Source organism: Typha latifolia, chromosome 1, assembly GCF_019914945.1.
Source record: "Typha latifolia isolate L0001 chromosome 1, TyphaL0001v2, whole genome shotgun sequence".
Taxonomy (NCBI): domain Eukaryota; kingdom Viridiplantae; phylum Streptophyta; class Magnoliopsida; order Poales; family Typhaceae; genus Typha; species Typha latifolia.
The window spans coordinates 20,936,629-20,964,542 of NC_133086.1; the positions used below are offsets into that span (position 1 = coordinate 20,936,629).

At 37.5% G+C, this 27,914-nt stretch overlaps 4 protein-coding genes across 7 annotated transcripts; all 4 read right to left on the reverse strand.

The window, feature by feature from the left end:
• Window positions 1–7: 7 nt before the first annotated feature.
• Window positions 8–1,165, reverse strand: LOC140793974 (heavy metal-associated isoprenylated plant protein 23-like). The gene is made up of 2 exons (XM_073145779.1): window positions 686–1,165; window positions 8–596 (listed from the first exon to the last, which is right to left on the reverse strand). Exons 1-2 carry the CDS (start codon window positions 828–830, stop codon window positions 298–300), a joined length of 444 nt encoding a protein of 147 aa, XP_073001880.1. The 5' UTR covers window positions 831–1,165; the 3' UTR covers window positions 8–297.
• A 3,373-nt stretch (window positions 1,166–4,538) lies between these two features.
• LOC140793962 (aspartic proteinase-like protein 1) lies at window positions 4,539–14,809 on the reverse strand. 2 transcript variants are annotated; one of them, XM_073145758.1, is made up of 10 exons: window positions 14,136–14,809; window positions 11,742–11,877; window positions 10,485–10,717; window positions 10,158–10,385; window positions 9,376–9,514; window positions 9,233–9,303; window positions 9,048–9,147; window positions 7,928–7,991; window positions 7,773–7,844; window positions 4,539–4,876 (listed from the first exon to the last, which is right to left on the reverse strand). In XM_073145758.1, exons 1-10 carry the CDS (start codon window positions 14,423–14,425, stop codon window positions 4,644–4,646), a joined length of 1,566 nt encoding a protein of 521 aa, XP_073001859.1. In that variant the 5' UTR covers window positions 14,426–14,809; the 3' UTR covers window positions 4,539–4,643. The 2 variants fall into 2 exon arrangements, with proteins under 2 accessions (XP_073001859.1, XP_073001869.1); XM_073145768.1 differs by having other exon boundaries at window positions 10,485–10,751; window positions 14,136–14,741.
• A 931-nt stretch (window positions 14,810–15,740) lies between these two features.
• LOC140795784 (MICOS complex subunit MIC60, mitochondrial) lies at window positions 15,741–22,787 on the reverse strand. 3 transcript variants are annotated; one of them, XM_073148576.1, is made up of 12 exons: window positions 22,529–22,787; window positions 22,281–22,344; window positions 21,255–21,923; window positions 20,827–20,961; window positions 20,562–20,714; window positions 19,964–20,041; window positions 18,050–18,142; window positions 17,835–17,954; window positions 17,596–17,673; window positions 17,299–17,478; window positions 16,303–16,404; window positions 15,741–16,185 (listed from the first exon to the last, which is right to left on the reverse strand). In XM_073148576.1, exons 1-12 carry the CDS (start codon window positions 22,537–22,539, stop codon window positions 15,955–15,957), a joined length of 1,914 nt encoding a protein of 637 aa, XP_073004677.1. In that variant the 5' UTR covers window positions 22,540–22,787; the 3' UTR covers window positions 15,741–15,954. The 3 variants fall into 3 exon arrangements, with proteins under 3 accessions (XP_073004677.1, XP_073004670.1, XP_073004662.1); XM_073148569.1 differs by having other exon boundaries at window positions 21,255–21,926; window positions 22,529–22,782; XM_073148561.1 differs by having other exon boundaries at window positions 21,255–21,953; window positions 22,529–22,678.
• Window positions 22,788–23,334: 547 nt separating this feature from the next.
• LOC140786197 (uncharacterized) lies at window positions 23,335–27,612 on the reverse strand. Its single transcript, XM_073134456.1, has 8 exons — window positions 27,447–27,612; window positions 27,143–27,311; window positions 25,892–26,139; window positions 25,319–25,477; window positions 25,076–25,232; window positions 24,804–24,946; window positions 24,615–24,650; window positions 23,335–24,272 (listed from the first exon to the last, which is right to left on the reverse strand). The coding sequence occupies exons 2-8, from the start codon at window positions 27,216–27,218 to the stop codon at window positions 23,475–23,477; spliced, it is 1,617 nt and encodes a 538-aa protein (XP_072990557.1). The 5' UTR covers window positions 27,219–27,311; window positions 27,447–27,612; the 3' UTR covers window positions 23,335–23,474.
• Window positions 27,613–27,914: the final 302 nt, after the last annotated feature.

Genomic DNA, 27,914 nt, shown 5'->3' on the forward strand with positions numbered 1-27,914 from the left:
TCCAATGGACAACAAAGTAGATAGATAAAATTCCATTAATACATATGCCATGTCTCCATGACAATTGACAATTCACACACCCTCATATATTCCCATATGGTCACAAGACTGATACCAGCCTAAGACTCAATAGACTCTGTGTCCCTGTGCACTATCATATGTCCCTAGTAGAGAGAGAGAGAGAGAGAGAGAGAGAGAGAGAGAGAGAGTATAAGACATGGCCAAACCTACTAGCTAGATAGATCTCTAAGACCAACTAATGATATATGTCTTTGATTTAATTATAGCTAGGTAGCTTCACATAATGGAGCAGGCATTAGGGTTGTCATCACTGAACAAGTTAGTTAACTGGTCCTCTTGTCTGGGTACTTGGTTGGAGATGTTCATGGACTCCACATTCCTCACATAGCCAGGAGGTGCCTTCTTGTCATAGGCCTGGGCAGCATAAGGTTGGGCGACCAAGTTGTAAGGGATGTAAGGCCACCTCTCTGCCTTCTTCCCTGTGGATTGAACCTTCTTTAGGACCTTCTTCTCCTCAACGTAACCGGTCACTGTTACCCTGTGCTGCTTCCTATTGATGTCCACCGAATGAACTCCTAATAAAGCCCACAAGATTGTATCAGGAAATTAAGAAGAGAAGTTGAAGTACTTGTGAGGTAAGTAAGTAGCTAGCTAGCTAGCTAACCTTTCATTTTGGAGAGGGCTTTCTTGACTTTAAGTTCACAGCCATCGCAGTCCATCCTGACCTTGAGCTCCACTGTTTGCAACTGCTTCCTCTTCTTGTACTTGTGGCCACCGGCCAAGCCAAAGTAGTGTAGGATGCCTCCCATGGTGCTGGCCTCCTTTTAGCTCCACGACTAGTGCAAAACTTGTGAGGTAGAAGAGTAGAGCAACAATGCTATGAAGTCTTGAGGTGGGGGTGTTTGGAATTTGAATTTAATTTGATGAACAGGACCACAGCCAACTCTTCCTTGAAATAGCCAACCAAATCACAAAGGCTATGGTTAGAGGAGAAGTTGGAGGAGGAGAAGAGAAGAGAAGACTACGGATTTACACAGATGTCTTTGTTGATGTGGGTTCTTGCTTAGTAACTGCATGTGAGAAGTTTCCTAAGATACCTTCACCACATCACAATGGCTCTCAGTCCCAGCTCTTCACACACTTCTCTTTTGCTTCACCTAAACCCATTCTTATATAGGCCTCCGAAAGGCATGAGCAAACCCAAAAAGAAACTTTAGCCACCCAATGCCGATAAAGTAATGGAAGATGGACAAAAGAACACACCCTAATTAATTACTCGTGTGCTCTTTTTAATTTGTTGGGTCCCCTCGCCCACCTGTGCATTATTATATCAAGTCGTTTTGTGTGTGGGGGCGTAGAAAAGTAAAAGTCCTTGAGTTGCAAGAGAAAGCTACCTAGACTCGGAAGAGTAAGAGAAACAAAAAACATAAACTAATAAGATAGAAAAAGAGAATACCACTTGTCACTTGCAAGAACTCACTGAGAAGGACAGAGGTGGTGCCTCCTACCATGTTGCACTTCTTAAGAGTCCACGTGGCGTGGCGAGCAAATAGCGAGGCGACACGTCTCAATAGTAGTTCACCGGGTTTTACTTAGTTGTTTCCGTTTGATTGTAACATTGCCTTGGATTGCTTGTTACGAAACTACAAAATGAGTGATATTAGGCTAAGCAGCCATGTTTAATGGAATACCACAAAGTATTTTCTTTGTTCCTCTTGCTCTCTTTGACAAATATTTAGCAGATGACTTCTCTTAGCACACAGTTTTCATTGTTGTGGACTATGGGTATTTGTGACGCATGTCCTGCCTTCATTATATGAACAATATTTGCATTGCTTGGTGGTCAATAAGCAGGTTGGCAGCTAAATTAGAGTTCTAGTTTTACGCCATGTGGTACTTAATAAAGGTTGAATGGACTTGGGCGTTAACATCAAGGCTACTTTTCTTTCCCATTTTTCTGAAGCAAGAATTATCGTCATATATTTTCTTATACCGAAAGGATGCTCTTGTACTTTAAGCTATAGCTGCTTTTATGAAGTATTATGGCATCTGTTGTACTTCAAGAATGAAGTATTATGAAGTATTCTGAAACAAGTATTATAGCTACTTGTTTCAGAATATTAGGCATGATCATTTACATGGAACTTAGAGCCTAAGATCGATGTAATTGTACTTGTTGCACCACATTAATGCACGGATCTTATGGACTGTAAAAAGATATTAAAAGCAACCCTATAGAGGTAGAGCAGTAACGTTTAGCTGGAATTGATCATTGAGAGGAGAAATGCTATTTTTCCATGCGTGAATGCGTTGCCGACTGCTGACCAACTAGAAGATTCTTAAAGGTGAGGAGGAAAGCTGGATGTAGCTAGAAAGATACATCCTGCTAATGGTTAAGGAATATAATGTTGCAAACTTTTTGCTTTGATTTTGGTCTCTTTCGAACTCCATGCTGAAAGTTTATTCTTTTGGATGTTATGTAGCTTGCATCTACTCCAAACCTTTGTTCCTTCTTGCAATCGAAACTTAGTCCATAAGGAAAAGAATTGCATCAAAAAGAAGAAGAAGAAGAAGAAGAAGAGAGAGTCAACTCATATATTCCTTCTTTTTTCTCTAGTCACGAATCATGGACACTGTCAGAAGAATAAATAAATAAATACTCGTGATAGGTTGCGGATACGAAGCTATTTTAAATCAATATTTAGCTGTCTTTGTGATTAATCCTCAAATGAGTTTTTGAAACCAATCCACAGGACGAGTCTTGGGACTAAACATTTGTATCAGTAAGTTGGAAAGCTTAAAATTCTTAAACCAATCCACATCCAATTAAAAGAGTAAAAGAGAAAGTAGAGAAAGGCTGAAGGTGGAACAAAGGCAGAACAAGGACTTCTTGCCATAATGATCATTATTGTAGTTTGATGGTTGAATTATATTAACTCATGAGATGATGAATTTAATTTTAGACTAGAAATTAGAATTGATATTGAACAATTTTTTCACTAAAACATCATATATGCATAATTTAAGCTTATCGTGGCTTTAATTAGCTTAGTTATCAAATTTATATATAGAAAAGGGAGCCCTAATGCTGTTGTTGGGGTGATATATTTACATCACCACCATGTACAAACAACAATAGAAACCGTATCTTACTGTTCTCAATGGGTAGTGAGTAAGATGAAATGATTTAAATAAAAGGAGGAAAAAAGGGTAACCTTTTCTCTTGTATTATTTACATCTTCATCACCATGAACAAACAACTATGGAATCTGTATCTCACTGTTTATCAATAGGTAGTGTTTACAATGAAGTGAATCAAATGAAAGGAGAAAAGAAGAGTAGCCTTTTCTTTTCTAAAGAGGAGGTATGTGGTGGCTAATGTGAGAGAGTAGGGTTGGTGGTGGGCTTAACTGCACACCAATCATGCATACGCACAATTATTGTACACAGTATCCCAGAGAAGGCTATATCTCAAGGGCTTATGTGCTGATGGTTTAACATGGAACTTCTATAGATATATAGGGAAATGATCAGATTTTTCTTAACGTCATTTGATGTGATTGACACTCGGGTGGTTAGTGCTGCGAGGGGAAGATACTTTGCAAATGATAACTTGTGGATATATGATTGAAGTGTGCTAGAATTTCTCTGGATTGAAGGCAGCTGAATAGACTTTAAAAGTAAAATATTATCAAGAAATACAGTGAATTTTCTTTTGGAAAGATCATCTAATGGAAGGGTGATGGGATGATATTAAAAGTTTGAAAATAAGAGTATTAAAAATATTTTAACTGGTATGGCACCAATCGCCTACTGCCCTGATAAATTCCGTAGGGAGTAATGATTAAAATTAATAGAATATGTATGTAGATCAAAAGCTAGAAGCTTGGTAATCATCCTTAGGGTTCCCATTAGAGCGTACAATATTATGCATCTACTTGCGAGAGATCCACCATGAATGGACAAAAATTAATGACTCGCTGGTTATTATCCCGTGATTTGCTGCAGATCACCGAGGCCTTCCGACTAAGGAGTTTTTGATCAACTAGTCATGTTCTAATTCTAAACTTTTTTTTACCAAAATAAACTACCACTTATACTTATTACTAAATGGGATATATAAATAGTCCTAACAAAAATATTGAAGTGATCAACATTTTATATACATAAATCTCTTAACCCCATTTGATAATAAATTTAAATAATAGTCTATTTCAATAATAAAAAAAGGATAAGTTTGGTCAAAAACTCTAATCCCCCAAACGTATTCTAAAATGTTGTCTCAAAATATAGCTGCAATTGCAAAGACCAAAAAGTTGGAAAACAGTGGACATTATATTTTCCGGAACACTACTTATGTCACATTTCAACTGAAAACAATATTAGTTGCAGGTGCTACAAAATTCCATGAAACTTTGGTACGTGAAAATGATCTCGATCCAGATGGATCACAACGGGCAGTCGCTGCATCGAACCAATATCAAGACTAAATGTACAACTATAAGAGATGTGCAAGGTATAAAACGGAAATGCAGTGATAAACAATATATACTAGAAGCCACTCTAACCCACACTGGATACAGATTTACAAGATTATACATAGATTTTATTTGTTAAGACTGTTATCCAATAGAAATGACAGTGAAAAGAGTCAGTAGCAACAACAGACAGAAGTGTTCAACCAACATTGTGGAAGCTGCTAATGAGTTGGTAGAGCTGGGAGCCTTTCCAGCCACTGCTGGTGAAACAGCATGTCCACTGGGGGAGCTCTGTTGCTCATTTGTTGGCAAGGGATTCTCAGGCCTGTTATGTGGCGGAGTTAAAGGCACACTCTTGCTGCTGTCTGCATCACGACCTGTGCCCAAGAAGTAGAATTGAGAAGCCCGAAAATAATTAAGGCAGCAACTTGATATCATACTTTCCCAATGACCACAAACGTTGACATACTACAGTACGAGTGCCACAAATTTGAATTCAACCCCCTGGATATACAGCAGGATGTTGATCACAGCATGGATTGTTACAACAATTGGCAATGGAAGTGCTAACCAACACATATTGATCCATTTCTGCAGATCGTCTCTAGGAGATGATCCGGTGAGGCCATGACCGGCATTGTGCTACACCAGCAATCCCATAGACAAGACAATCGTGGAATCAACATTCACAAAGAACGATTGTTGTAAAGGACGACCATTTTGATATCAAACTAACCATGCCTAATTCATAATTGATGGTAGGGAATATAGTGTAAACCTTAGTTTTAAGAGGAGAATAATCACTGTCCCAACTTGTAGGACTCCACTAGTTATTTATGATGCAAACAATCAAGTAGAAGCACATATACCTTTAAACATGGAGAAAAAGAATATGCCAACATCTTTGAGTCCTAAAATACAGCATTTTTCACCTCATGTGGAAGACTAATTTAGATGCTGAGTAATAAAAGAAAATGTGCACATGTAATCATACTCGGTCATGTGAATAAACAAATAAATACATATGTATGTAAATGTACACCGAGAGCACAATATTGAGAAATATTATTGGTCAATGCTTTGTAGAGTCAATCTAAAACCTTCTCAAATCCTAAAACATACCATTTTCTATCAAGTGTTAGATGCTGAATAATGTAAAGAATGACAATATGTCCACAGATTCACAAGACATACATTTATACGTGCATGTATAGATACCAAGAGCAAAATATTGAGAAATATTTTTTGTCAAAGCTGGTACAGTCGATCTGAAAATGTAACTGAGCATTTTATTTGGTCGGATTTGTAAGGTGATTAAATGAAATGCCAAATGAGAATAGAAAGAAATGCTGTGCTGACCGAATCAATCTAACGGACCGATAAGCACCAAGGTTGTGAAAAGCGAGCGGAAATGAGAATAGAAAGAAATGCCGTGCTGACCGAACCAATCTAATGGGCCGAGCCGATAAGCACCAAGGTTGTGAGAAGCAGGGGGCACAGATGCTCTAGCGGTTTACTAGGCAGTGGTGACAGCCCATATGCCACCAACATAACACCTATATAGTCCAAAAAGGCAGATTGACTGCCTAGGTGATGGTTTCGTGTGAACAAACACAAACAGTTAGGACACGCGACTTACAATGATCACTACAGTGGTAGTGATCGATTACAACAGGGAAAAAAATATCCTAATTCTTATTCAAATGCCTTATGTGAAGCCCTTGGCCTTATTTCGGCCAAATTTTTTCTTCCTCTCACTCAAGTCTATTTGCTTAGATGAGATGCACATGTTTAATTCAAATTTTCTTAGTCATTCAATTGTCATGATAATGTGATTGTCATTGATTGCATCTTCTAGTGTTTCATAGAAGGACCTAGTGTGTTTTTATTTTATTACTAATTGTAGGTTGTAGTTTCATACAATGATGGCCGTGTCGATGGTGGCATGGCACCTGACATGATGTGTGCCAGTGGCACACACCTGTGTCGGTTCGACACGGCAAGTGCCAAGCCATACCAAGTGTACCCCATTTTTTAAAACTTTTTTTCTATTTTTATCAATCATTATCAATCAACTTTAGTATTTACCACAATATTTTTATGTTATTCTTATATCGGCAAATGAAATCTTTGATCGTTCCCATCATTCTACATTCAACTAGATACTTATTTTAATTATTAAACTATTATCAATTAATATTATGTGTTGAATGCTATTATATATTCAATTTTATTAATAAAATATTTAATCATATTATGAAGTGTTCAATCATTAATATTTGTATTAATGATTATATTCAATCATATTATGTGTTGAATAACATCTTCAATAAAGTAAGTCATTTACAAAAATAATCTAAAGATAAAAAATTGTAATTGTAGATTTTAATACATGTATTAAAGCTAAAAATATCTCTAAATATCCTATATTTTTTATTAAAAATATGTTAAAGGCGTGCCATTAGGGCATGCCAATGATGTTTTTAAGTCTTCAACACGTAAGTATTTAGTTTTTAGTTTAAATATATGTATTAAAACCTATAATTACAGTCTTTTCATGTGCCTCTGGCATGACCATAATTGGTTTCATGTTTGATGCAGATATCATACTTGGTTGTGTTCTTTATTTTCATATAAGATGATTTACTTTATCATTCAGTACATGTACACTTATATTGGTTCATAACTAAAATACTTTCACATAAAATATATACTTCATACAGATAAAATGTATTCAATATATTTTATTTGCTAGACTGCATAGCTATGCCATGGGTGCCCAACAGCATATTGTGAGCAACTTCTACAACATTGAAGAAGACCATAATACACTATCAAAATATAGCTTCAGCTATGCTGGACAGCCTAGTAAAAGTGATTGCACTAGCAGCAGGTACCACTTTTCAGCTTGCCCAACTGTAGCATAGACATGAAAGTTTCGTAAGAGTCGTCTTTATGTACAAGACATGACTCCACAGATGACCACCATTCATGCGTCTCAGTCCAAGGGCCGTACCATCCCCCCCCCCACCCCACCCCCCTACAACTACCTTTTGAGGGGTGGGTGACATCAGCAGTGATTTTGGGCCATTAGATCTTATGGTGAGTTTGAATGGAGAGTGCAAAACAGGGAAGCATGGAGTGGGAGTTCTATGTGTAATACCCCTCAACACATCCTCAAAAGAAGAAGTATAAAATAAGTAGTATCCTAGAAATCAATAAAGACCTGTTCCCTGTAAATCAAAAGGAAAGATGAGGCAAGAGATAACTTACAATCAGATCGTGACCACCCTAGCTTCAAGTTTTCTCTATCGAAGACCATATGATATCCTGTCATGAAATTCTCTGCATTCACAAAAAATTGCAAAGTTTCAAAAGCGAAAGAAAGAAAAAAAAGTACAGGGCAGTTGTAGTTCAATGATGCTCACGGCCAATGGTCCCCAGACTTTCTGCCGATGACTGTAGAGCTAAGCAAAATCCAGCAAGCTCTCCCTGCAAATGGGATAACATGGTAATTAACTCTCCGATAAACTCACTAACATATATTGACTGCTTGCCAACTAACATGCTCAAAATTTGGAGACTTTGAAAGCACTCATTTAGTCATTTGTGTTATGTGTATTCCATTACAATGAAAAGTCAAACTGATATATCTATTTCCCAATAGTAATTTAATGATTTTTTGTTTTGTTTTGTACTTTACTGTAATGCCTGGTTAACTGTCAACATGCTCCATTTTGAACATGTGATTAAGAAAATTGAGCAAATGAATCCTTCTATATGAAATGTTAATTACTTTCTACTTTGTATGTCAAGAAATATGAACTTTGTATTCAAGCATATTGGAAAAAAGGCAAAATTGAGGATAGGTGTTGAACCTAAAGAACATATTGCTGGGGGTGAGGGTAGACTATTTCCAACTTTCCATAGTTTTCTTTCCCAAAAAGATGGAAAGTTGGAAACAATTGCAAGCATTTCAATTTCAATTCATCAATTCAAGAGAACCCTGACATTAGAACAATAGAACATGGGGATCTGTATATCCATGCGGGCTCATAAGATTCGCATTATGAAGTTAAGTGTGTTTACTGCCGCTCATTAGCTTCTAATATTTTGAAACAATGCATTAAAAACTAATTACCAAACAAAATTCAAATAGCAGTACAATATGCCTGCTGATATGATGTGCAGAAATAACATCAGATAAAAGATTTACCGAGTATAGATTATAGCTACATAGCTTCAAAGCTTGTTTTCTATCTCATAAACTAACCAAATGTGATAGCATTCACTTTCATATCTATTTATGTGGATAACAACAAAAAGGTGTTGCAAGGCATCCCAAATATGGGATCACCTAGACATTTGTGTAAATTCACCAAAAGTATCAGGCCCTATCGTAGAGAGCAGGAAAGATTTCTAAAATATTCAGACTTAATAAGCAACTGAAAGTGATAGTATGATTAACAGTAGCATGTACAGAGAAACACGAAGCCTTCATTATCTAAAGTTTTGATCCTAAAAATACAATGTTCTATTTATACTTACCTCCTTGCCATAAAAGGGGAAAATAGGATTAGTGACCACAAAGCTCTTGTTCACTGCAAAAGTAAGAGTCAGAGTTGGTACTTCAGGCATTTCAAGAGGACTGTCATCAAAAGAAAGAACAGTTAGTAGGATCACTGAGATAGGACACAGCAAATTACTTACTACAGATAGTTAGATAGGTTTACCTGGCTTTATAGCAGTATTCCCAAGGAGATTCACTATACTCAACCCTTGAACCATTAACTTGTTTGTCAAACTAAAAGAGTTACAGATAAGTCAACATTTAGAGACAGATATACCAAGATCTGTTAAGGGAATAGAAAAGTACCTCCAGAGTGACTTTTTTGTAGGCATCTTCTGGAAGAAATGTGAATGATGACCCACTATCAACTAGTGCTTGCAACCCAGTCTCTCCAAGGCACTTGGGTCCAATACAAACTCTCTCCACCTCAACAATGTAAGTGACACTAAACCAAACGAAAGAAAAATAAGCACCACGGTGAGTAAAACTACGACTGCTTTCCTAATGGGAAAAAAAAAGAATCTTAGTGGTAGGTCAGGTGATTCAGAAAAAAGGTCCAAAACTGAAACTTACCTACCTAACCTATGTAATGGCATTTGATCAAATAAATTTCATGCTATCCTTGTGAACATATTCACAACAGTAACCAGTATCTCTTTTATAAAATCCTAAGACTTTCTCTAACTACTATTTAGGAAACTTCACCTTCGAATGAATGGGTGAAACTAGAAAGGGTTTATCTGAAACATATCTACTATCTTATTAAGGCAATAAACTATTGGATAACTTTAATCCTCCATCAATCCCTGTCATCCTTCAAAATATGCTATATATCATATCTACATTAAGAACACAAATGGCGAAGCAAGATTTGTGTTGCATGGCAATGCTTTATTGTCCAAAAGAGGACTTTTCATTGTCTCAGCTGGCAACTTTTGAGATGATAAAAATATCAAAGATGAAACACTCTTAAAATATGGCAATGTTGGCAAGCAATCATGGACCAAGAAAATGGATTTTAATAAATCCTGAAGACAGTACATTAATGCGAATGAACTATGCTCCAAGTTAGTTATCAAAGTACTTACTATTTTCCATTCAAAGGGACAAAAGGAGTAGATTGTTGGGTAGAAATCCCTTGGTCCCCAAAGAAAATTCTTCCAGAATTTTCTTCAACAAAGCACATTGAAAAAGAATTCCGCACCAATCCCGATCTTGCAAGGAAGCTTGGAACTGCTATGTCACCAAACCCTAAACCAAGAAGTCCATCTGGAGCAATACCATCTAAATAACCACCACTTTGCGTCCGACCACAGCTGCATACAATATTGTGTTACCTTCCAATGCAGTATTTATGATGGAAAAAATTCTACAGTTAAATCAAAAGTAACAGACTATAGATGCTCATAACTCACCCTACAATAACTGAAGCCTGTATTGATTTGTGACCATCACTGGAGACCAAGTATAGTATATCCTCAACTAATGATCCTGAACTGGATGTATTTTCTGAATAGTAGTTGATATTATAAGGGCAAGGCTGCTTTGGACTTTTGCAACTTGAACCCAATGCGCACATTTCGTGGCTGCAGGGAAGGTGCCTACTAGTTCTTGATTCAGTTGGGCTATACATGCCAAGATCTTTATCCTGCATAATAGATGCTCCATATACCAGGGAGCACCTGCCAATCAATCATCGGAAATAAGTGCTAAAACTGCTGACAAATTAGAACAACCTCCTTTATTTCTGTTTTAGGGATAAAAGTACCAACTAATAAGACCGACACAGAAGCATTCTACACGGCTAGTGGCATTTACATGGAGTATGCTTAGGTGCATAATAATCATGTAATGTTGGCAACATTTTCCACACTAAAAGAAAAGGGAAAAAAAAGTTCCATTTGAAACCATAATAGGAGAGAATAAAAAAAAAAGAGAGTTGCACTTTGGGAGAATTCAAAAGGTTAGGTACTGTTTGAACTTCTATTCTGATTATCAACATGTGCACACCAGAATAAGAGAGATGCTTTCAAGTAAAATCAAATCCAGACCTGCTTACCACCTGCATGACACCTGTAAACAGTTGCCACTGTAAAATAAAATAGTATTTAACCAGGCATACTATCCTCCAACCTGCCCAGGAAATAGTTAAGTTTCTCAAGGGAACAGCACTATTAACATCCTCCAAAACTCCTCCCCAGGAGTTGGAGGCATAAGAATATTGTTTGTATGAATCATGTTTGACAATATTATATCCTCTTTTTTCAGTTTAATTGATAAGCTACCAGAAACTACTAAGTTGAGCCAGCATTTATTCTTCCTCACATTCGTCTCCTTTTCATTTAAAGCAATTCCATCTATTCAACATGCGTAGTCATACTATACTATATTACATGCACAAGCATGCAATCGCATGTAAAAAATCATGTGCAAAAGGGATGCTTAACATGAATATGCATATCAACACAGTGCATTAAGGCAGATTCCAAGATACACATGGCATGCACAAGAGCAGGTATAATTATCCTTACATCAGTGCACACAAGGTACACATTCATAATTGCACATATGTTAACATGAATGCTTATACAAACAAATACAATAACTGTGTGAAGAAAAGTTCAGATGGAATGGTAACAGTGGATAGTTAAAGAAGAAAAATGTCCGCATACCAAACTACTATGATAGCCAGACAATGGAGCACATTGAATGCAATCACAGGGGACCCAAAGCAGGTCACTTCCAGCATCCAATGCTACAAGAAAGGATACATTAGGTGTCCCAATATCAATCCAGGTGTAGTGTAACCTGTCCATGTAAGTAAAACACATGGTCATAAGGGTTAGCGAGGCAGAAGCTGCTTTAAAAGAATGCACTTTTTAAGGAGACGAGGGCTATTCAAATATCCAAATTATGAGATGCTAAGATACTTTAGAAAACAAGCACAGTCTACCAGGAGCTACATGTGCTTCTTCAAAATAATAGAAATTGAACTGATTCAAAGCTTCCTAAATATTGAAGTAAAATTTAATTTTAAGCGGACAAAGTGTCCCATCTCCCCAATTGAATGAATACTACAAAATGAGAAGGAAAGCTTATTACTCATTATTGGCTTGGTTTCCTCATTTAAATACATAACAGAACAAGAGGAAAGTAAAAAAAAATGATTAGCAGAACACAAGTAGAGCTAATAGACCTAGGTTATTCTTCCTCTATTGTACAACTAAAACTTTCAGATCCTTACATGTTAAAACACAGATGACACTAGCTACTTAAACACTTGGATATCTTTGTGATTTGTATTTTGATTACTTCACTATTTTCTAATAAATGGACTTGCTTATGCATTATCTAATTGAAGGTTTAATAATGACATTTATAATATTATGATGTTCTTCAATGAATTTTAAAAAGATTTTAGAAATATATATACGGCTTTTCTTCTTTCTTCTTTTCTTACATTATTTACCATACTCAAAAGTTCTTATGTGATTAACCAAGGATAGCATATGTGGCTGTTTGTGCACCAATTGTAAGCTTAGGATCATGCAGTACCTTGGTAACAAAGCCTTGCGAATATCGATCTAGGAGTACTGGAAGAAAAATATGTATATTTTTATTCCTTCCTTGTTAGCATACATATTTATCTACATATGACTAGGAGTCCACTACAACATACTTTAAATATATAATTCAATTAGGGGGTATATACACACTGATTAGTGAATCCACATTTTATTCATAAACACATAACTGCATATATTTGTTTGTAATAAAAAATAAAAGTGAGTACAAAATAACTGTTTCCTGTGGTGGTCTACGGAAAGTAGCTTGGGCTTGAGGATGAGACAATGTATCTAGGAATCCAAACCTTTGTAGGTACATACCATTTCATTTTTCCTATTTTCTCCCTGCATTTACTTCGTCATCAAATGTTTCGTTAGTTGCTACTGTCTGCAAAAGTTCTATTAAATATTATTTTAATCATTCCTTGATCTTATCACAATTGCAAAAGGTATGACTATATCATGACAAGTGCAAAACTATTAGCATGTTCCTTGAGTTTTAATGACTTCCATGTGCACATTTGCCACAAGAAGATTTGCTAGATCTGGTTTCCTGACAGGTACCATATAGCCAGTAAATATCATTCGAGGGTTATATTCCTTATGAAGAACTTGACTTATTATTTACAGAATGACAAGACATGGAAACTAATAGCATGCACACCTATATGTTTGGGTCAACAAGCAAAAGTTCAATTCTGAGGGCTTCAACATGAAAACCTCAATAAGATAATGGTAAGCTGAAGACTACAGCCCTCCTTAACTGCATCACACTATGAGATGGATGGAATGCCAGGAATTGGGGCGAGTAAGCCTTATGGAAAAAAAAACACAGGTTAATTGACACCTTCTCCAACCATCAGCAGTTCATCTAGCATTCACCATTTAACATCAGCCAACACTTCTACAATTTGGGAGGAATCCAATAAAAGAAATAACACGTCCAACTCCAAGGACGATGACAATAAAAGGAAAAATTAAGACCACTTCACCATGACAGAGCTATATCAAACCCAACATACATGCTGTGACTAGCCAATAAAATTGAAGTCGCTACAAGGAGGATAAGCAACTACATGCAGATTAACATTTGCACAAAGTTACCAAAGATAACAATATGCACAGAGATGAACAACCTTAGGTGTAACAAACCGTCTACTACTCTAATCACATTTGCCCCAAACCTACGTCTTTGAAAACTGCCAAGTCTGGTAAAGTCAACCAACAAGATAGGAGGAACTCAAAAAATATCCCCGACATCCCAGCAGTCAATACGCAAAAACCTAGACATATTTTACAGACAAGCACCAAAGAACAAATATTTCTAAGAAACAATCTACTGTCCATCGTCATTCCTCCAGATGGTACCACATTGCTTTCAATTCGCCTCATTACTTCAATAATTAACAAAACACGGATTCACAGCAACTAACCAGATCTAATTCAAGAATAAAAGGAAGCAAAGTAATTGAACATAGAAAAAGGAAAGAACCAACCTACCATCCGAAATCATTCCCGAGCGAGAAGGTCTCACTCCCCTCAGAAGGGTACAGCCTCTGGTACCTGCCCCCGAGGCGTCGCTTCTGCCTTTGTAGGTCGCTCCTCACCAATGCCTCGTAGTACTCCGTGCTCCTCCAGCTCGGCCACTTTCCCACGCCCCGAGAAGCCGCTACGTCCCGTGCCTCGTCGGAGAAGCGGTGAACCAGCCTCGAGGAGAAGGTGAGCGAGTGCGAGCTCCACGGCAAGAAGCACAAGATCACCGCCAAGGCAAGATGGTAGAAGGACGCCATGGTGGCCTCAGATCCGAAGTCTGCGGTGCGGAAAAGAGTGGATCTAGGGCTCGGGAGTCGGCGGCCGAGCTCGACAGAGAGAGAGGAGATCGGATCTCCCCCCCACCTCCTTTCGATGCTTATAGCGCTCGAACTCTAGCTGGGGCGAGGACGAGCTCTAAGGTAATGGGATACTCATAACCCTTCCTCTTGGAGCTAGGTTTTGAAGCAAGAGAGAAGGAAAGATCTAGGGTTTCGTTCGAAGACCTTGTGCTTGGGGTTTCGCGTGTAGAGAAAGAGAGAGAGTGAGTGAGAGTGAGCGCTTTTCTTTTGTTTCTTTCTCCTCTCTGGAACTCGGCGAAAAAGAACGAGAGAAGCTTCCGAATTTTACAAATAACCTCCTACATTTTATGATCAGCAAACAACTCCTTATATATAGCCGTTGGCCTTAATAGATCAACTACGAAGGATCGCTTTGTAATATTGAACATCTTGGGAGATCGGGAAGAATACGAAACAGTGGAATCCCTACGATAGGATGCTGATCACAGCCGTTAATATTGGTGGTCCTTCGCGGTGCTGTGTAGGTTTCGCTATCGTAGATGGGACCCAACGGGCGGCGTGGTTGCTTTTTCCTATGGGCCGGTTGGGAGAGACACGTGGTTGACCCAGTGCCGACGTGTCAGGAAGAAGGTGGGGCCTTTGTTTGCAAGCTTTTGACCGATCTAGCCCTCCCTATTTTTTCTGGTAGAAATCCCCACAATTTTTTTTAAGCATGAAACGAGGGCGAATTTGTCAACAAAACTGATACACTATATAACAATTTTTAAGCACAAGTCACTTTTTAATTCACCAATAGATGTGAAAATTTTCAGATAAGTCATTAAATCAAAATTCAACTTTTACTTAGAAGGTTATTGTCCAATTCAATAATTTTTACTAATGTGATAAAATTTACATAGTCTCATATTTAAGTTTCAAAATAAATTAGACAATAAAAAAGTTTGACAGAATTATAATAGTAAAAAAAAAATTTGTTTGCTAACTGATCAAATAAACAAAAGAAAACAATGCCAAAGTCATTAAGAACAAAATAAAATGACAGCTTCCTAATATGGCTTGAACACTTCACAAATAGGAAGTGCGAACACAAACGAATGCAGACCAGAGGAAGTGAATTCACATGTCTAAATAAATATTTGGATGCCATTTCATTGCAAGCATGTGTTAGATGAACATCGCCATTCATTCTTGTGTTGGATATTCCGAAAGCTTATATTGACATATTTTAGGATACCAGCTCATCGTTTCCAATACCAAATAAAATACACTAACATGAGCAAAAAGTGCCCAAGGGCCTCAAAATTTTATTAGCTCAACGAGGGAGCCAGAAAGTTCAAAATGCTTCCTCAATACCAAATGGGTTACTCAAGAGGATACCGCAAGTGATGCGTATTTAGTACATGAATCAAGATGATCTGTTGGCCTTGGAGATGTAAATTGTCATCTGCCTATCCAGAAAAACGAACAACTTTGAGGAGGCATATAAATCAAGTGAACGTAATTGATGTGGCGTATGATTGAAGAAGAGAAAGTGTTTGATCTGCTATTGCACGAGTCCTTGCCTGCCTCACCCAATCGACGACAACTTTCTCTGCTTCACTTCCATGTACCCCTCCTTCTAAGGCATCCGCCGCCTCTGCCAATTTCCCATCTACCAAAAGATTTTCAACTCTGGTAATGACAGATTCAATGCTATCTCCAGATTGATCCTCTTTCATCTGAACAATCATGGAAAAATAAATTAGATAATCATATTACCAAACCAATCAACTAGATGAAAAGAGTATAAATGGACAAGTATCAAAAAATCATATTTGTAGTTATATCTCAATTACCTTTATGGAAGAAGCAACGTGAGCTACAGCATGAGCTAGGATGCCACCACCACCAGCCGGTATAAGGCTAAAATGCCTCAGGGTTCCCTTCAAGGAATTGAACTGCACTAAAAAAAACTGACAGTGAGTCAGGTAGTGGAAAAGAAGTAGAAGTGTAGTTTTTAACAAGATTTTGAGGCTAAAGTATGTGTTACTTGTCAAGTACAACGTAACACAAAACTCCTCTTGTTATTGTGCAAGTATTACTACTATCACTGTTATTTGAAAGAGATTAGAAGATGACCCTTTTCCTATACATATGGGATGTAGACTGATGCATACATGCTAACCAACAAAAACTTCTTAAAAAAATACTACAAGAAGAAACTATATGTAAATGAATAAGAAGTACCCAAGCATTAATAAGCAATTAATTATGGCTGCATTTCGATGTGGTTTAAGTTTATTTTTAAAGTTTAAACCGATTTAGTGAGCACCAAGTTAGTTTAGTATCCAGATACTAGTTTAAGATAAAATGGGTTTAGGGTGACCTACTTAAACCTATTATTCTCTCTCCTCTCCTCTCCTCTCCTCTTCCATCCAATTTATTTATGTTTATCAACAAAATTCAATTATCATTTTGCCCTTAAAAGACATCACTTCAGTCAACCATCATTTTAATCTCTCTCCTCTCTCTCCTCTATCCATTATAAAGGGTATTTTAGTCATTTTACATAAAATTTCTTAAATTCACTACTTTTAATTGGCATATTAAGTGTAATTACGACACCACTAAACCAGTTTATAATCAAACACCATATTTTCCTATTCTTGTTTAAGCTACCTTATTCAAGTTTGAAAAATGAGGTGGCTACTAAGGCTTAGGAGTTAAACTATATCCAAACACCGCTAATGTGAACCAAAGTATTTATTGCAAGGTTAAGTTGAATAATAGAATCACTACCATAAAAATAACAACCCAAGATTCATGGAAATAAAGCTGTAGTCCAGACTTGCCTTTTGTTTCAGCTGCATTTGAGTACCAGTTCCATGCTTTAATACTTCTTCTGGAAGGGATGAAAGTGCCAACTCTAAGAGTGAATCTTTATCAATACCTTCAAGAAACTTACACAATGAATCTACTTCTGCTTGAACTGGTAGCCCTTTTGACAGAGCTTCCTCCAAGGCAAGTGTCCCCTGAAAGATCAATGTACAAATATTATCAGTACTGAAATAGCCAGATATAAATCATCGTATTGTCTAAACTTCAATCATATACATGCAAATTAAGCTATAAGAGATTACACAACTCACCAATGCAAGCTTGTGAACAGAATGACTCTGGCTGGCTTCTTCAGATCTTGCATAGAATGCCATGCACAAGGCATTTATCTAGAAAGGACCAAACCACTTAAAATCACCATAAGGATGTTATCTATTTTAGCAATAATTGGCAATTGCCACACAATAGTGTATGTGCATAACACAAAAGACGGTGATAGAGTATAAAGTATAAACAGGTGCAGGTGCCACTCATGACAGAAAACTCATACATTGAGGTTTGCTTCAGCAATTTTTTCGATCTGGGATGCTTTCTCCTTTGCAATGGCTGCAAACAATTCAGCCTTTGCCAATTCTTGAACTTTCTCAAGTCGTGCATCAATTTCCTCGTCCTACAGGAAGGAAAGGATAGAGATGTTTGCCTTAATTATGACATACAACACATAGGCCAATGAATTGCTAGCATGCAGAATACAGAAGCACACACCTTACGTTGCAATTCCTCCCGAAGATTCTGCTCAGCTTTTTCTTGAAGGGTCTTGATTGTACTAGCAGACTTTACTTTCTCTTTCTTCAGCTCCTGAAATACAACCAACGATGAATATTTTAAATTTTGAAAGCGTCTGTATATCAACCTATTGCCTAATATGAGTTTATTGTTTCAAACATATTTCACACAAAAGAAGGCTCTAAATCAATTAAATATTTTATTCTCTAATTAAACACCTTCCTATCTGAATAAGACTCAAGCCTTCTAGTTAGATTCAACAAAGTTCTTATTGTCGAGGAAGAAGCAAGAGAAAAAAAAGAGGATATCAAACCACAAGTTGGACTGGTCACATTGAAAAATAAAAAATCATGCCCATGATCCTAGGAAGGTATTGTCATTAGCCAAAGACCATTTAATAACATCAAGAAGAAGCAACCTTAGCACAACAAGAACTTCCAAAAGCTGTGGCTAGTTTGCATTATCCAGTCGTTTTCAAACTAGGAATCAAATTGGATGAGATCAATATTCAAGAAACCAACATCAGACCAGAACCAGATCAAAGGGTGTAAGGTATAGAGAAGAGCTCCTTGGAATCATTAGCATATCCTCTGGAATAATATTGATCCATTGAGTGAAAGCCCTTCTGCATGGGACATGGGACTCCCAGAACAGTATGGCTGACCTACCTATCTATTCAACCAGTTGTCTCATAGTCAACCAGGCCCACATCACAAGCCTACCTAACGAATACCAATATAACCCTGGCATTTTCTCCAGATCAATCACCCACCTCACAATGTCCCTCCAGAAATGCTGAATGTGGTGTCAAGTATAATGCACATAAATATCTCCAATCCTAAAGTGAATCCTACTTCAAATCTCCATTCCTTCATAACTGTCGCTTCTAAACCGTTCACAATGGTGCTAACTGGAAGCCTCTCCCTCTCCCTATATCTTCAATTTGATTACTGCCTTCAACTCCTTTCCTTTGTCAACTAACTGTATGGTATAGATTAGTCAAACTTACTACACTTCAAAATCGATCTTTGAAGATGTCATTAAAAGTTGAACTTGCGAGCTTCAAACAGAGGATCACATGGCTTCCAATATGGTCTAATCAAATAGACGGGGCTTGAGCTACCTAAGTTACACTCTAAGAGGCTATAACAACATACCTCTTTACATTGTAAAAGAAGTGGACAAAACATCCGAGCATCAACCTCACTGTCATCTACACATTGACTCTATTACTGTAGATTCTTTTATTTTGCACGACTGTTTTTCAGTCCCATTCTTCTCCACAAAAAGGAAAAAAAGAGAATTTCTCAAATACAAGTCTCAGTTTATCATTAAATCTAAGAGAAAGGAAGTCTCTAACCAGTCAAATTACATCATTCACCAAAAGAAAGAGAAATTAATATCTATGTTTCTGACATGTAATAAGAGTTAGTACATTGAAGTGCTCAAAAGATTTAATTGCAAGTGAGGACTAATATAAAGTTGTCATAAAGTGAGATGTGTAACTGTATTTTTATGCAAAAACAAGTAACTATCATTATCTATCTAGATAATAAATCAAGAAAAACTCCCAGAAAGAAAAGTAGTTCCACTAACCATACCAAATGGACAATTCTCTGGATAACAATTATAGAGGTGGAAAGAAAACATCTATTATGAAATACCATCAACCAAAAAAGATAAAAATAACTTCTAAATGATCGTCAATGTAGAAGCATAAACAAGAAAATTAAAAGATTTACTATGAAACAAACAGAGAAGTACTTAATTTAAAGACACTAACCAACTTTACGTCTATATAATCAACATGTCAAAAGTAACGGAAACTATTAAAACTCAATAAAAATGGACGACATCAACATATTTACAAGAAAAGGAATGTCTTTTTTGAACCTTATCCAGAATTGCAGCCTCTTCGGCATACATAAGTTCCCTAGCTCTTGCATCCTTCAGTTCCTTTTCATATTTCTCCTGAAGAGGATAAAATAAAACAAAAGAACAATGAGCTGCCTTACGGCATAGTCTCATATAAACGGTTCAATAGTCAATATCACCAACATGCTCTAGATTTTAATTGTCATCATCCAAGGAATTTGCTGTGCAATGTGATAGAGGTGGCTTAGTCTATCCTGGTAATGCAATCTATTACAGTCATTTCCATATGAAGGATCCAATTTTATGCCCATTTTCTTCTATTTATTAGTCAGTCGCAAAATGTTTAGGCATTTGAACTGAAAAGGAATATCTCTAGTTCTCCACCCAAACAAATGAAAGTGGTGAAGAAGCAAGCCACTCCACCTGGAATTATTTTCCTATTGAATGCTGCAGAAGATGGAGATTTAACTATATACAGGTTCCAACTGCTAATAAGAAAGTTTATTCAATAAAAATGGCAACAGCAACATGTTCAGCCCAAGAAAGTTATTTTCATGCATAAGAAACAAAAATCTGCACGTAAAATAGATGGTCCGAGTTACAAAACAGGACAAACCTTCAGCTTCCTTTTCTCTTCAGAAAATATATAAGCATCTGATTCAGCTTGCTTTCTTTCAGCTGCGTGTATAGCTTCAATAAGATCAAGTATAAACTTTCCATCATCAGAGGGTCCCTTATCAGTTGGATTTTCGCTTGTGGTTACTGAAGCCTTCATTTTCCAATATAAAGAAAGAAAAAGTTACTAAGAAGCAAAAGGAAACGTCATATAAAGTATCAAAAAAGGAAATAACAGTCTTTTAAAAGTTTCTGCCATCAATAACCTCTTTGTTACTAGAAGAGGCTGCTAAAAGATCAGCACTCTCCCCTTTTCTGGGAAGATCAGGGGATTCTTCATCTTGCAGAGTGTATGACTCGGAGAGGGACTTGTCTGCTGTTCTTTCAGTATCTAGTGTTTCCTACAGGGGATAAGGTAATTTAATCAGTTCAGAAAGCAAAAGCAAGTGATGTTCAGGAACCACTGAAAGATGAAAATTTGATACTATGAGATTATGTTACTGAAAAATACTAGTGAAATGAAAATAGTTATTATATGGTTTTAGACTCTTAGTCTCTTTACTAAGTGACTGTTTTTTTAATAACCCAGGAGCAAAAATACATTGCCAAGAAAATAACTGGTTAAACAATTTTTCAAGTAAGAATAAATCGGGAATCATGATATAATGTATCCAAAAAAGAAGCTAGGTGAAACCTTTGGCATCTCCATCATATTATTGTGGTCAGAGGAAGCTTCTTTTGCATGAGATTGCTCAGAAGCAATAATAGAATCATCAGCTGCTACACTTTGTTCATTAGATGTTTCAGCCAGCATTTTTTCTTCCACATTAGGCTCATTTCTGTCCATTTCTGAGCTATTTTCATGTGATAGTTTAGAATCAACCTTTTGGTCATCTGGGACTTGAAAAGTCTCCTTAGTGAGATCTTCTGGTTCATGTTCTTTCACAGGAACTGGTTCCTCTTCTGCAGGTGCTATCTCTGAAGCAACTTCCTTTTTTATTTCAATATCTGTAGGAGGATGTGGTTTGCCACTATCGATGGTTGTAGTATCTGTCTCCAATGTGATTGGTTGTTTGTCAATTGTAACAGCTCCTTCTTGAGCAGAACTTCCCAGATTTTCTGGCTCTTTTACAACAGCTTGATCACTGACAGTAACAGAGGATTTTCCGTCCTTGACTTGAAGGTTTATATATCCAGCCTGGTATGCTGCCATAGCAGCTGCACCCACAACTGCACTACCAAGAAAAATCTTTGAGATGTAATTCCCTGAATGAGAAGCTTCTTCCGCAGGGGCAGTTCTTTGAGATGAATTGCGCTGAGAATCATTTGAGAATTCATTTCTTGATGAAAGGAAGAAAGGCATCTGCTTTATGATGATATTATTTGTTAAAATCTGTTTTATACCAATTGGTTAACAAAACAAGAGAAAGGAAATAAGAAACACATGTATTAAGAAATCCGAGAACACATAATAAAATGACTAGCAGCATTTCCTTCCGTGGACCTTCAAACAGAAACTGGGCTACTAATTTTCCTTTCTACACTATCATGGTTGCCTCATAGTCGCAGATGCAAAATCTATATCACGGTAACAACATGATCCAATCAACAGCTATTCTATACCAGAAATCCTAACAGTGATTCTAACTACTAACTTAATTTACCAACAGTACGGAGATCCCTCTCACAAAAAGAACAAGGACGAGGAGCTCATAGATACCTGCTTTCTGATTGGATGAGGTATTCTCCTAAAGGACCGCTCCAAGGATAGATCCCTAATGCACCTGCAGCATCAGCAGAAGACATTAATAATTACAGTCAACCTAACTTTCTAACAGAAAGAAAAAGATACGGAAACAATTAGCTTTCCCATGTGAAGCGATCAAGCGAGTCTCGAAGAGAATCGGAAAGTAGAAGAACATAAATCATAGATTGCAAACCCTAAGCAGAAAGGATCAATGAGCACACCTGCGAAACATCGTCGGGAGCTGTTGGGTAACGAATTCTTTTGGAATCCGAAGAGCTTTGGGATTTCTAGGGTTTGATCGCTCCTCTTTGCCTCGTCTCGATCGATCTTTTCTCACTCTCCCGCCACCGGAGATAGGGGAGAGCGAGATTAGCAGTAAGCTTCGCCTAAAATTACACTCAGGAAATGAAAAGGAAGAGAAAATAGAAGGATGCGCGAATCATGCGACACAGAAAAAAATGCAATTTTCCGTTGGACGGCTCTTGATTCATCCGTACAAAATGATAAGTACTTAGAGAGAAAATAGTAAATTTCTGGAGAACGTTCTCTTTTTCCCTTTAAATAAATAATCTCCTATTTCCTTTTTCTAGAGAAACTCCTCCCTCAGTAGTTCAAACAGAGAGATGAAAAGAAATTCATCTTCTACTCGAGTTTTTAATGCTAAACAGGTCAAGCTTTTGAGAGAGCATTAGAGAAAAGGAATTAGTTCACTAAGAAAAGGAACTAATTCGCTAAGAAAAAGAAAAGGAAGGTTTCCTTTAAATTGTATTCTTCTTTTTAATTCAATATTCCTCTCCCTGTTGACACGTCCACACAAGAGAAAAGAGATCAACTTGCAAGTATGTTTGGACAACTCACCCAACGAGTTTATCAACTCATATAACAGAAGAATCGACAATGTGGTATTTGTTATCGCGACCCACTTCTTTGCTTCAGGTTAGAGTTTAAGATCATCTCCAGTTCAATTGTATGATTCAGAGTAAAGGTAGCTACTTTCGGCATTCTTCCTTTTCATACTAGTCTGTCATCAGGGCAATGTTCATCTTTTGATTGAGCTCAACAAAGGAAACCCCTAATCCAGTACATCGCCGGGTACAACAAATGAGCTATGACAATTCAAAACTATGTCAAAATACAAGAGGGGGTTAATTAGCAAGCATTAGGTCATTATGTTTGAGGATGGTAAAAAGCCATCCCAGGTGGTTGCAGGGGCCTATAACTGGGTGGAGCAGGCTGCTGAAGGGTAAACTGTGGTTGCTGCTGATTTATTGGCATTAGTTGTTGATTTACTGGCATTTGTTGCTGATTCATAGCCAGTGGTGGAGGTGGTGGTGGTGGCTGCTGAATTAGAGCCATCCGTTGCTGTTGCTGTGTCAAAGGTCCTGGTCTCGCTAGGTTCATCATCTGCGGAGGAGGTGGAGGTGGAGGTGGCGGTAGGGCACTGTAAGTGTAAGGCAAACCGATCATTACGCCTCCAGATGGCTGCAGGTACTGCTGCGCTGGACCTTGGTAGAGATTGTATTGAGGTTGGGGTGTCGAAGCTTGGTTTTGTATACGAGCTTGCTGCACCAATACTGCTTGAGGCTGATGTGATGTTGAAACAACAATAGGTTGAACAGGAAGAAAGGTGGTGGTAGCAGCATTAGGCAAGGGCTGTTCAACTTTCGTCCTCCTATCTGGTGGGGCTTCAGAGACAGAATTGGATGAATTGGTGGTGCCAGTCAAGCTGGCATTCTTGGCTTCCTGTGCCGCAAAGGTGGAAAGGACTGAGGTCATGATCTGTTGAGAATGTGTCGATGCTGCAAGCCTATCAGCAACTTCTGCAGCAATGGCAGCAGCAGACTTCTTCGGAGGCTTTGTTGCTGGACCATTTGACCCTTGTTTAGGCATTTTGGTAGCCACTACTGGTTCATTATTCAACAGTCTTCGCATGTTGGTAGCTTCCTCTACCATTGCCTGGGCAAGCTGCCATTCAGTACAATAATCAATACAAAGTAAGCAGAGGGCCAATCAAATTTGTGCAATAGCAATTGTAATGAAAACAATTGATCTCCCCTCTCCTGAATGGTGTTTGCCTAAAAAGGGAAAACTTAGTCCTAAGTTCTTGGAAAGAAAAGCACAAAATCACGTGGAATCAAAATGAGTACAAAATCAAAATCTACCAAAGGTACCTTGCACCAATCATTGGTGGTGTAACATTGTTACACTAATCATATGATCTACACTATAGACACAATAAAATTGTGCTTGTTATGAATAAAATATGCTAGTATGTCATTTCTTCTTCAAAATGTTTGAGCATCATACCTGTAATTGAGTGCGAATCTTCTCCAGTTCAGATTCCTGAAGAACTCAACGAGTAAGAAGAACTCCATGCACATCCATAATTAAAATTCTAAATGGATGATATGAAGCAAATCCCTATTCATAGGTATGCAAATATTCAAAATCTGAAACATGTGTGGCTAATGAAACCATAAATTTATAAACTAGAACCTGTTCTTGTAATGCTTCCTTCAACTGCAACACAAGGGTTGCTCTGTTTGCTTCAACTACTTTAAGCTTTTCAATGCACTGTTTCAGAGTGGCCTCCTCCTCCTCTAACTCATTTCCCAGGGTCTCCCTTCGTGGGTCCTCAGCTGAAAAGAAAAAAAAAACGAATTCAGACAATTTCTTGCAGTGCAGAATGAAACATCCAGCACATATAACAATCACTAGGAAAGCCCTCAGGACGAATAAGCAAGATGAAGGATAACTACTGAAATCACCTTGCCTACAGGCACTTTCGACATCCTTCTCCATTTTCCCAACATGGTGAACAGCATCCTTGCATTTGTCCAAGTCTGAATCCTCATTGGTGCTTTCACTAAGAACAGTATGAAACGCAGACACAATTTTCTCTGCCGTTCCTCCAATAGATAATTTCTGGTTTAAGAAGGGGGCAATTCATTTGATCAATCATCATCAGACTTGTTGAGTTGAAGGAAGGAACAAAGGACCAGGTGACTCACAATTCTTATTGAACGTGAATCTCTTCTAACAATTTTAACAGAACTACGTGAGCGCTTTCTGTTCAATTCCAGTGTAGGTAGAGGCTCATTCCCGAGCATCAAATCCTTAAGGCCCCGTGCACGTGATCCAAAAACTCTCCTTTCTTCCCATATATCAACCTACAACATCCACAAACTAGTCACATTACATATAACAATACACAAAATCAATCTAGTACAGAACTCATCACTAAGCAATGCTCGTATCAATGACTCTCGACTATCTCATGTAGTAAGTGCAAAGTTACCCATCTCCATAAGATGGTTGAGAGTCATATAGGTGCATAGATCATGAATCTCATCAAGTGAATAGCATAGTTGCAGACTAGCCAATTCAAGCGCACTAACAACAGAGAGGGAATTTGTAACATTTATGAAAGATGCAATTGATTATCTATAAGTGCATGAAAAGATGTCAAAGATCAAATGGAACGGCGAGACACAAATAACATAATGCATGACTTTTAATCATCAGAAAAAAAATTACATCAATCAATTTAATTCAGATACCTTCCAAATATAAAATGGACTCACCAATCGAGAGACCACATTCTTTCCATGATCGTCTCCATTTTCAATGACATCCTTAAGTGCAGCTGGAAGAACCTTCCAAAACTCACCTACAAATTCCATACCATTGCGCCTGCTGTTCTGTAAGATGTCATTTGCAAGATACAGAAATGGAATCTTTCGTTCCTTAGGCAGACTATGAAACTGCTTTTCCCATGTTTGAACAACCTGCTCTGCATTCTTCCGGTGAAAAATGCACCAATGCGACAGAGCTATGATACAAGGAAAGTTAAGGTGACATTCTTAATGCCAGAGATAATCTTTCTCCTAATAATAACTGACATACTTATGCTGCATGCTTGAAAAATGCACCAAATACAAATATGACAATACATAAATTTTTATTGAATTCCTCAAGCCAGACAAAACCTATAGATTCTAAGTACCTCATAGCATACTTCCGAAAATCAAGCTCTTTTCATTAGAAACTTCAAAATGCCTTTTTCTTTTCTACTGCACTCAATTAGCTTCTGTCTCTCTCATTTCCAAATGATATACCTTCAAACAGTGCTGTATGGCAAGGCATAGTTCTCATGGGTTGTATGATTCAATAATTCACACTAAATGGCGTTCCAAAACTAAACAACAGAGTGGTGCCTAAATCATTTGGTCAAAGTCTACCAATTGCTAAGCAATATCAGGCTTCATGTTGAGATTCTAAGTAAATAAAACACATTCTTTGGCAAGAATTCGCTGGTTCATGGCTTCATGCAACTCCACAAAGGCAAGAGTCTACGAATTAGTATTACAAAGGTAATTGCAACAGACTGAAGATGTGACAAAGTTATATCAACACACAAATTAATGGCAAAGAGAAATACTAAAATAGAATGGTCAAATGAAATTGAAAGAAACTACAGAAGAAAATTACTTGTTTTTGCTCCAGATGGAATTAAAACAAATCCATGCATTGTTAAATTATGAGGAAAAAAACATTGCCTCTCAATTAAGAATTATATCTGACTATGCACCTGGTATTGCATTCATCCAAGATAAGCTCAAAATGCATAATCATGCTAATCCTACATTGCATACAAGTTTTCACCGCAACAAACAACAATCAGTGGTCTTTCACCTCAAGAAACTGCAAACTGCCATGACCCAAAAGCAAGTCGAGGTATTTCAGTAAAGGTGTATCACGATTTTTTGCAATCTTCATCTTTCATATGTTCGAATCGGCCCCACAGAATACAAAACGCTCTGCAAAAAGGATACTTTCGATGCATTGCTGAGTGCTGTTGAGCTTCGTGAGCTTGTCCGCCAGTATCTGCTCACTGAAAACACTATTCATCCCTCTCCCGTCACCTCCACCAAGACAGATCTCCAGAGCACACGATTACAATAAATTCTCTCTTAGAAACAAGAAAGGACCAATCTTTAAGGCCTAAAATGTGAAATATAAGAACGAATTAGCTCATACTATAATACAACAAGATAAACATCTCAAAGAAACAGATCTTGATTGAAGAAAGAAGCTTTGGGGAAGAAAACCCTAAGAAAGAACGGTAAGAAATCGAACCTGGAACCTCTCTCCGTCATTACCAACGCGAACGCGAGATCTTTAAACCCTAGAAGTGGGATTGACAAATGAAAATCGCAGCTAGGGTTTTTGTGGGAAGTAGTTCGTGCGTTTCTTCTCTTTGTCCTCTCAAATTTTCCCCTCTTTAGTCTTAACGACGTTTCCCAGGCCAGGAAACGATGCAAATAGACTATATATCAACATTGGGCCTCGTTTCACATGCAAAACGGCCTCTTGGGCTTCTGATCACTTATAGTCTAAACAATCTGACCCGTTGGATCCCTCTCTATCACCTATACGAGGGCTTCTTCAATCTTCCTCTTTCCCAAAAGAACAATGGGCTTCCTTTTTGTTGTGAGATGAGTTGCATCATCCAATGTCATATATATGTATGTACTTGCAAGAAGTCATTCACTGTCATTCTTTTGCTCAGTTATTTTTTGCTTCAAAAATATAGCGACCAGAGAA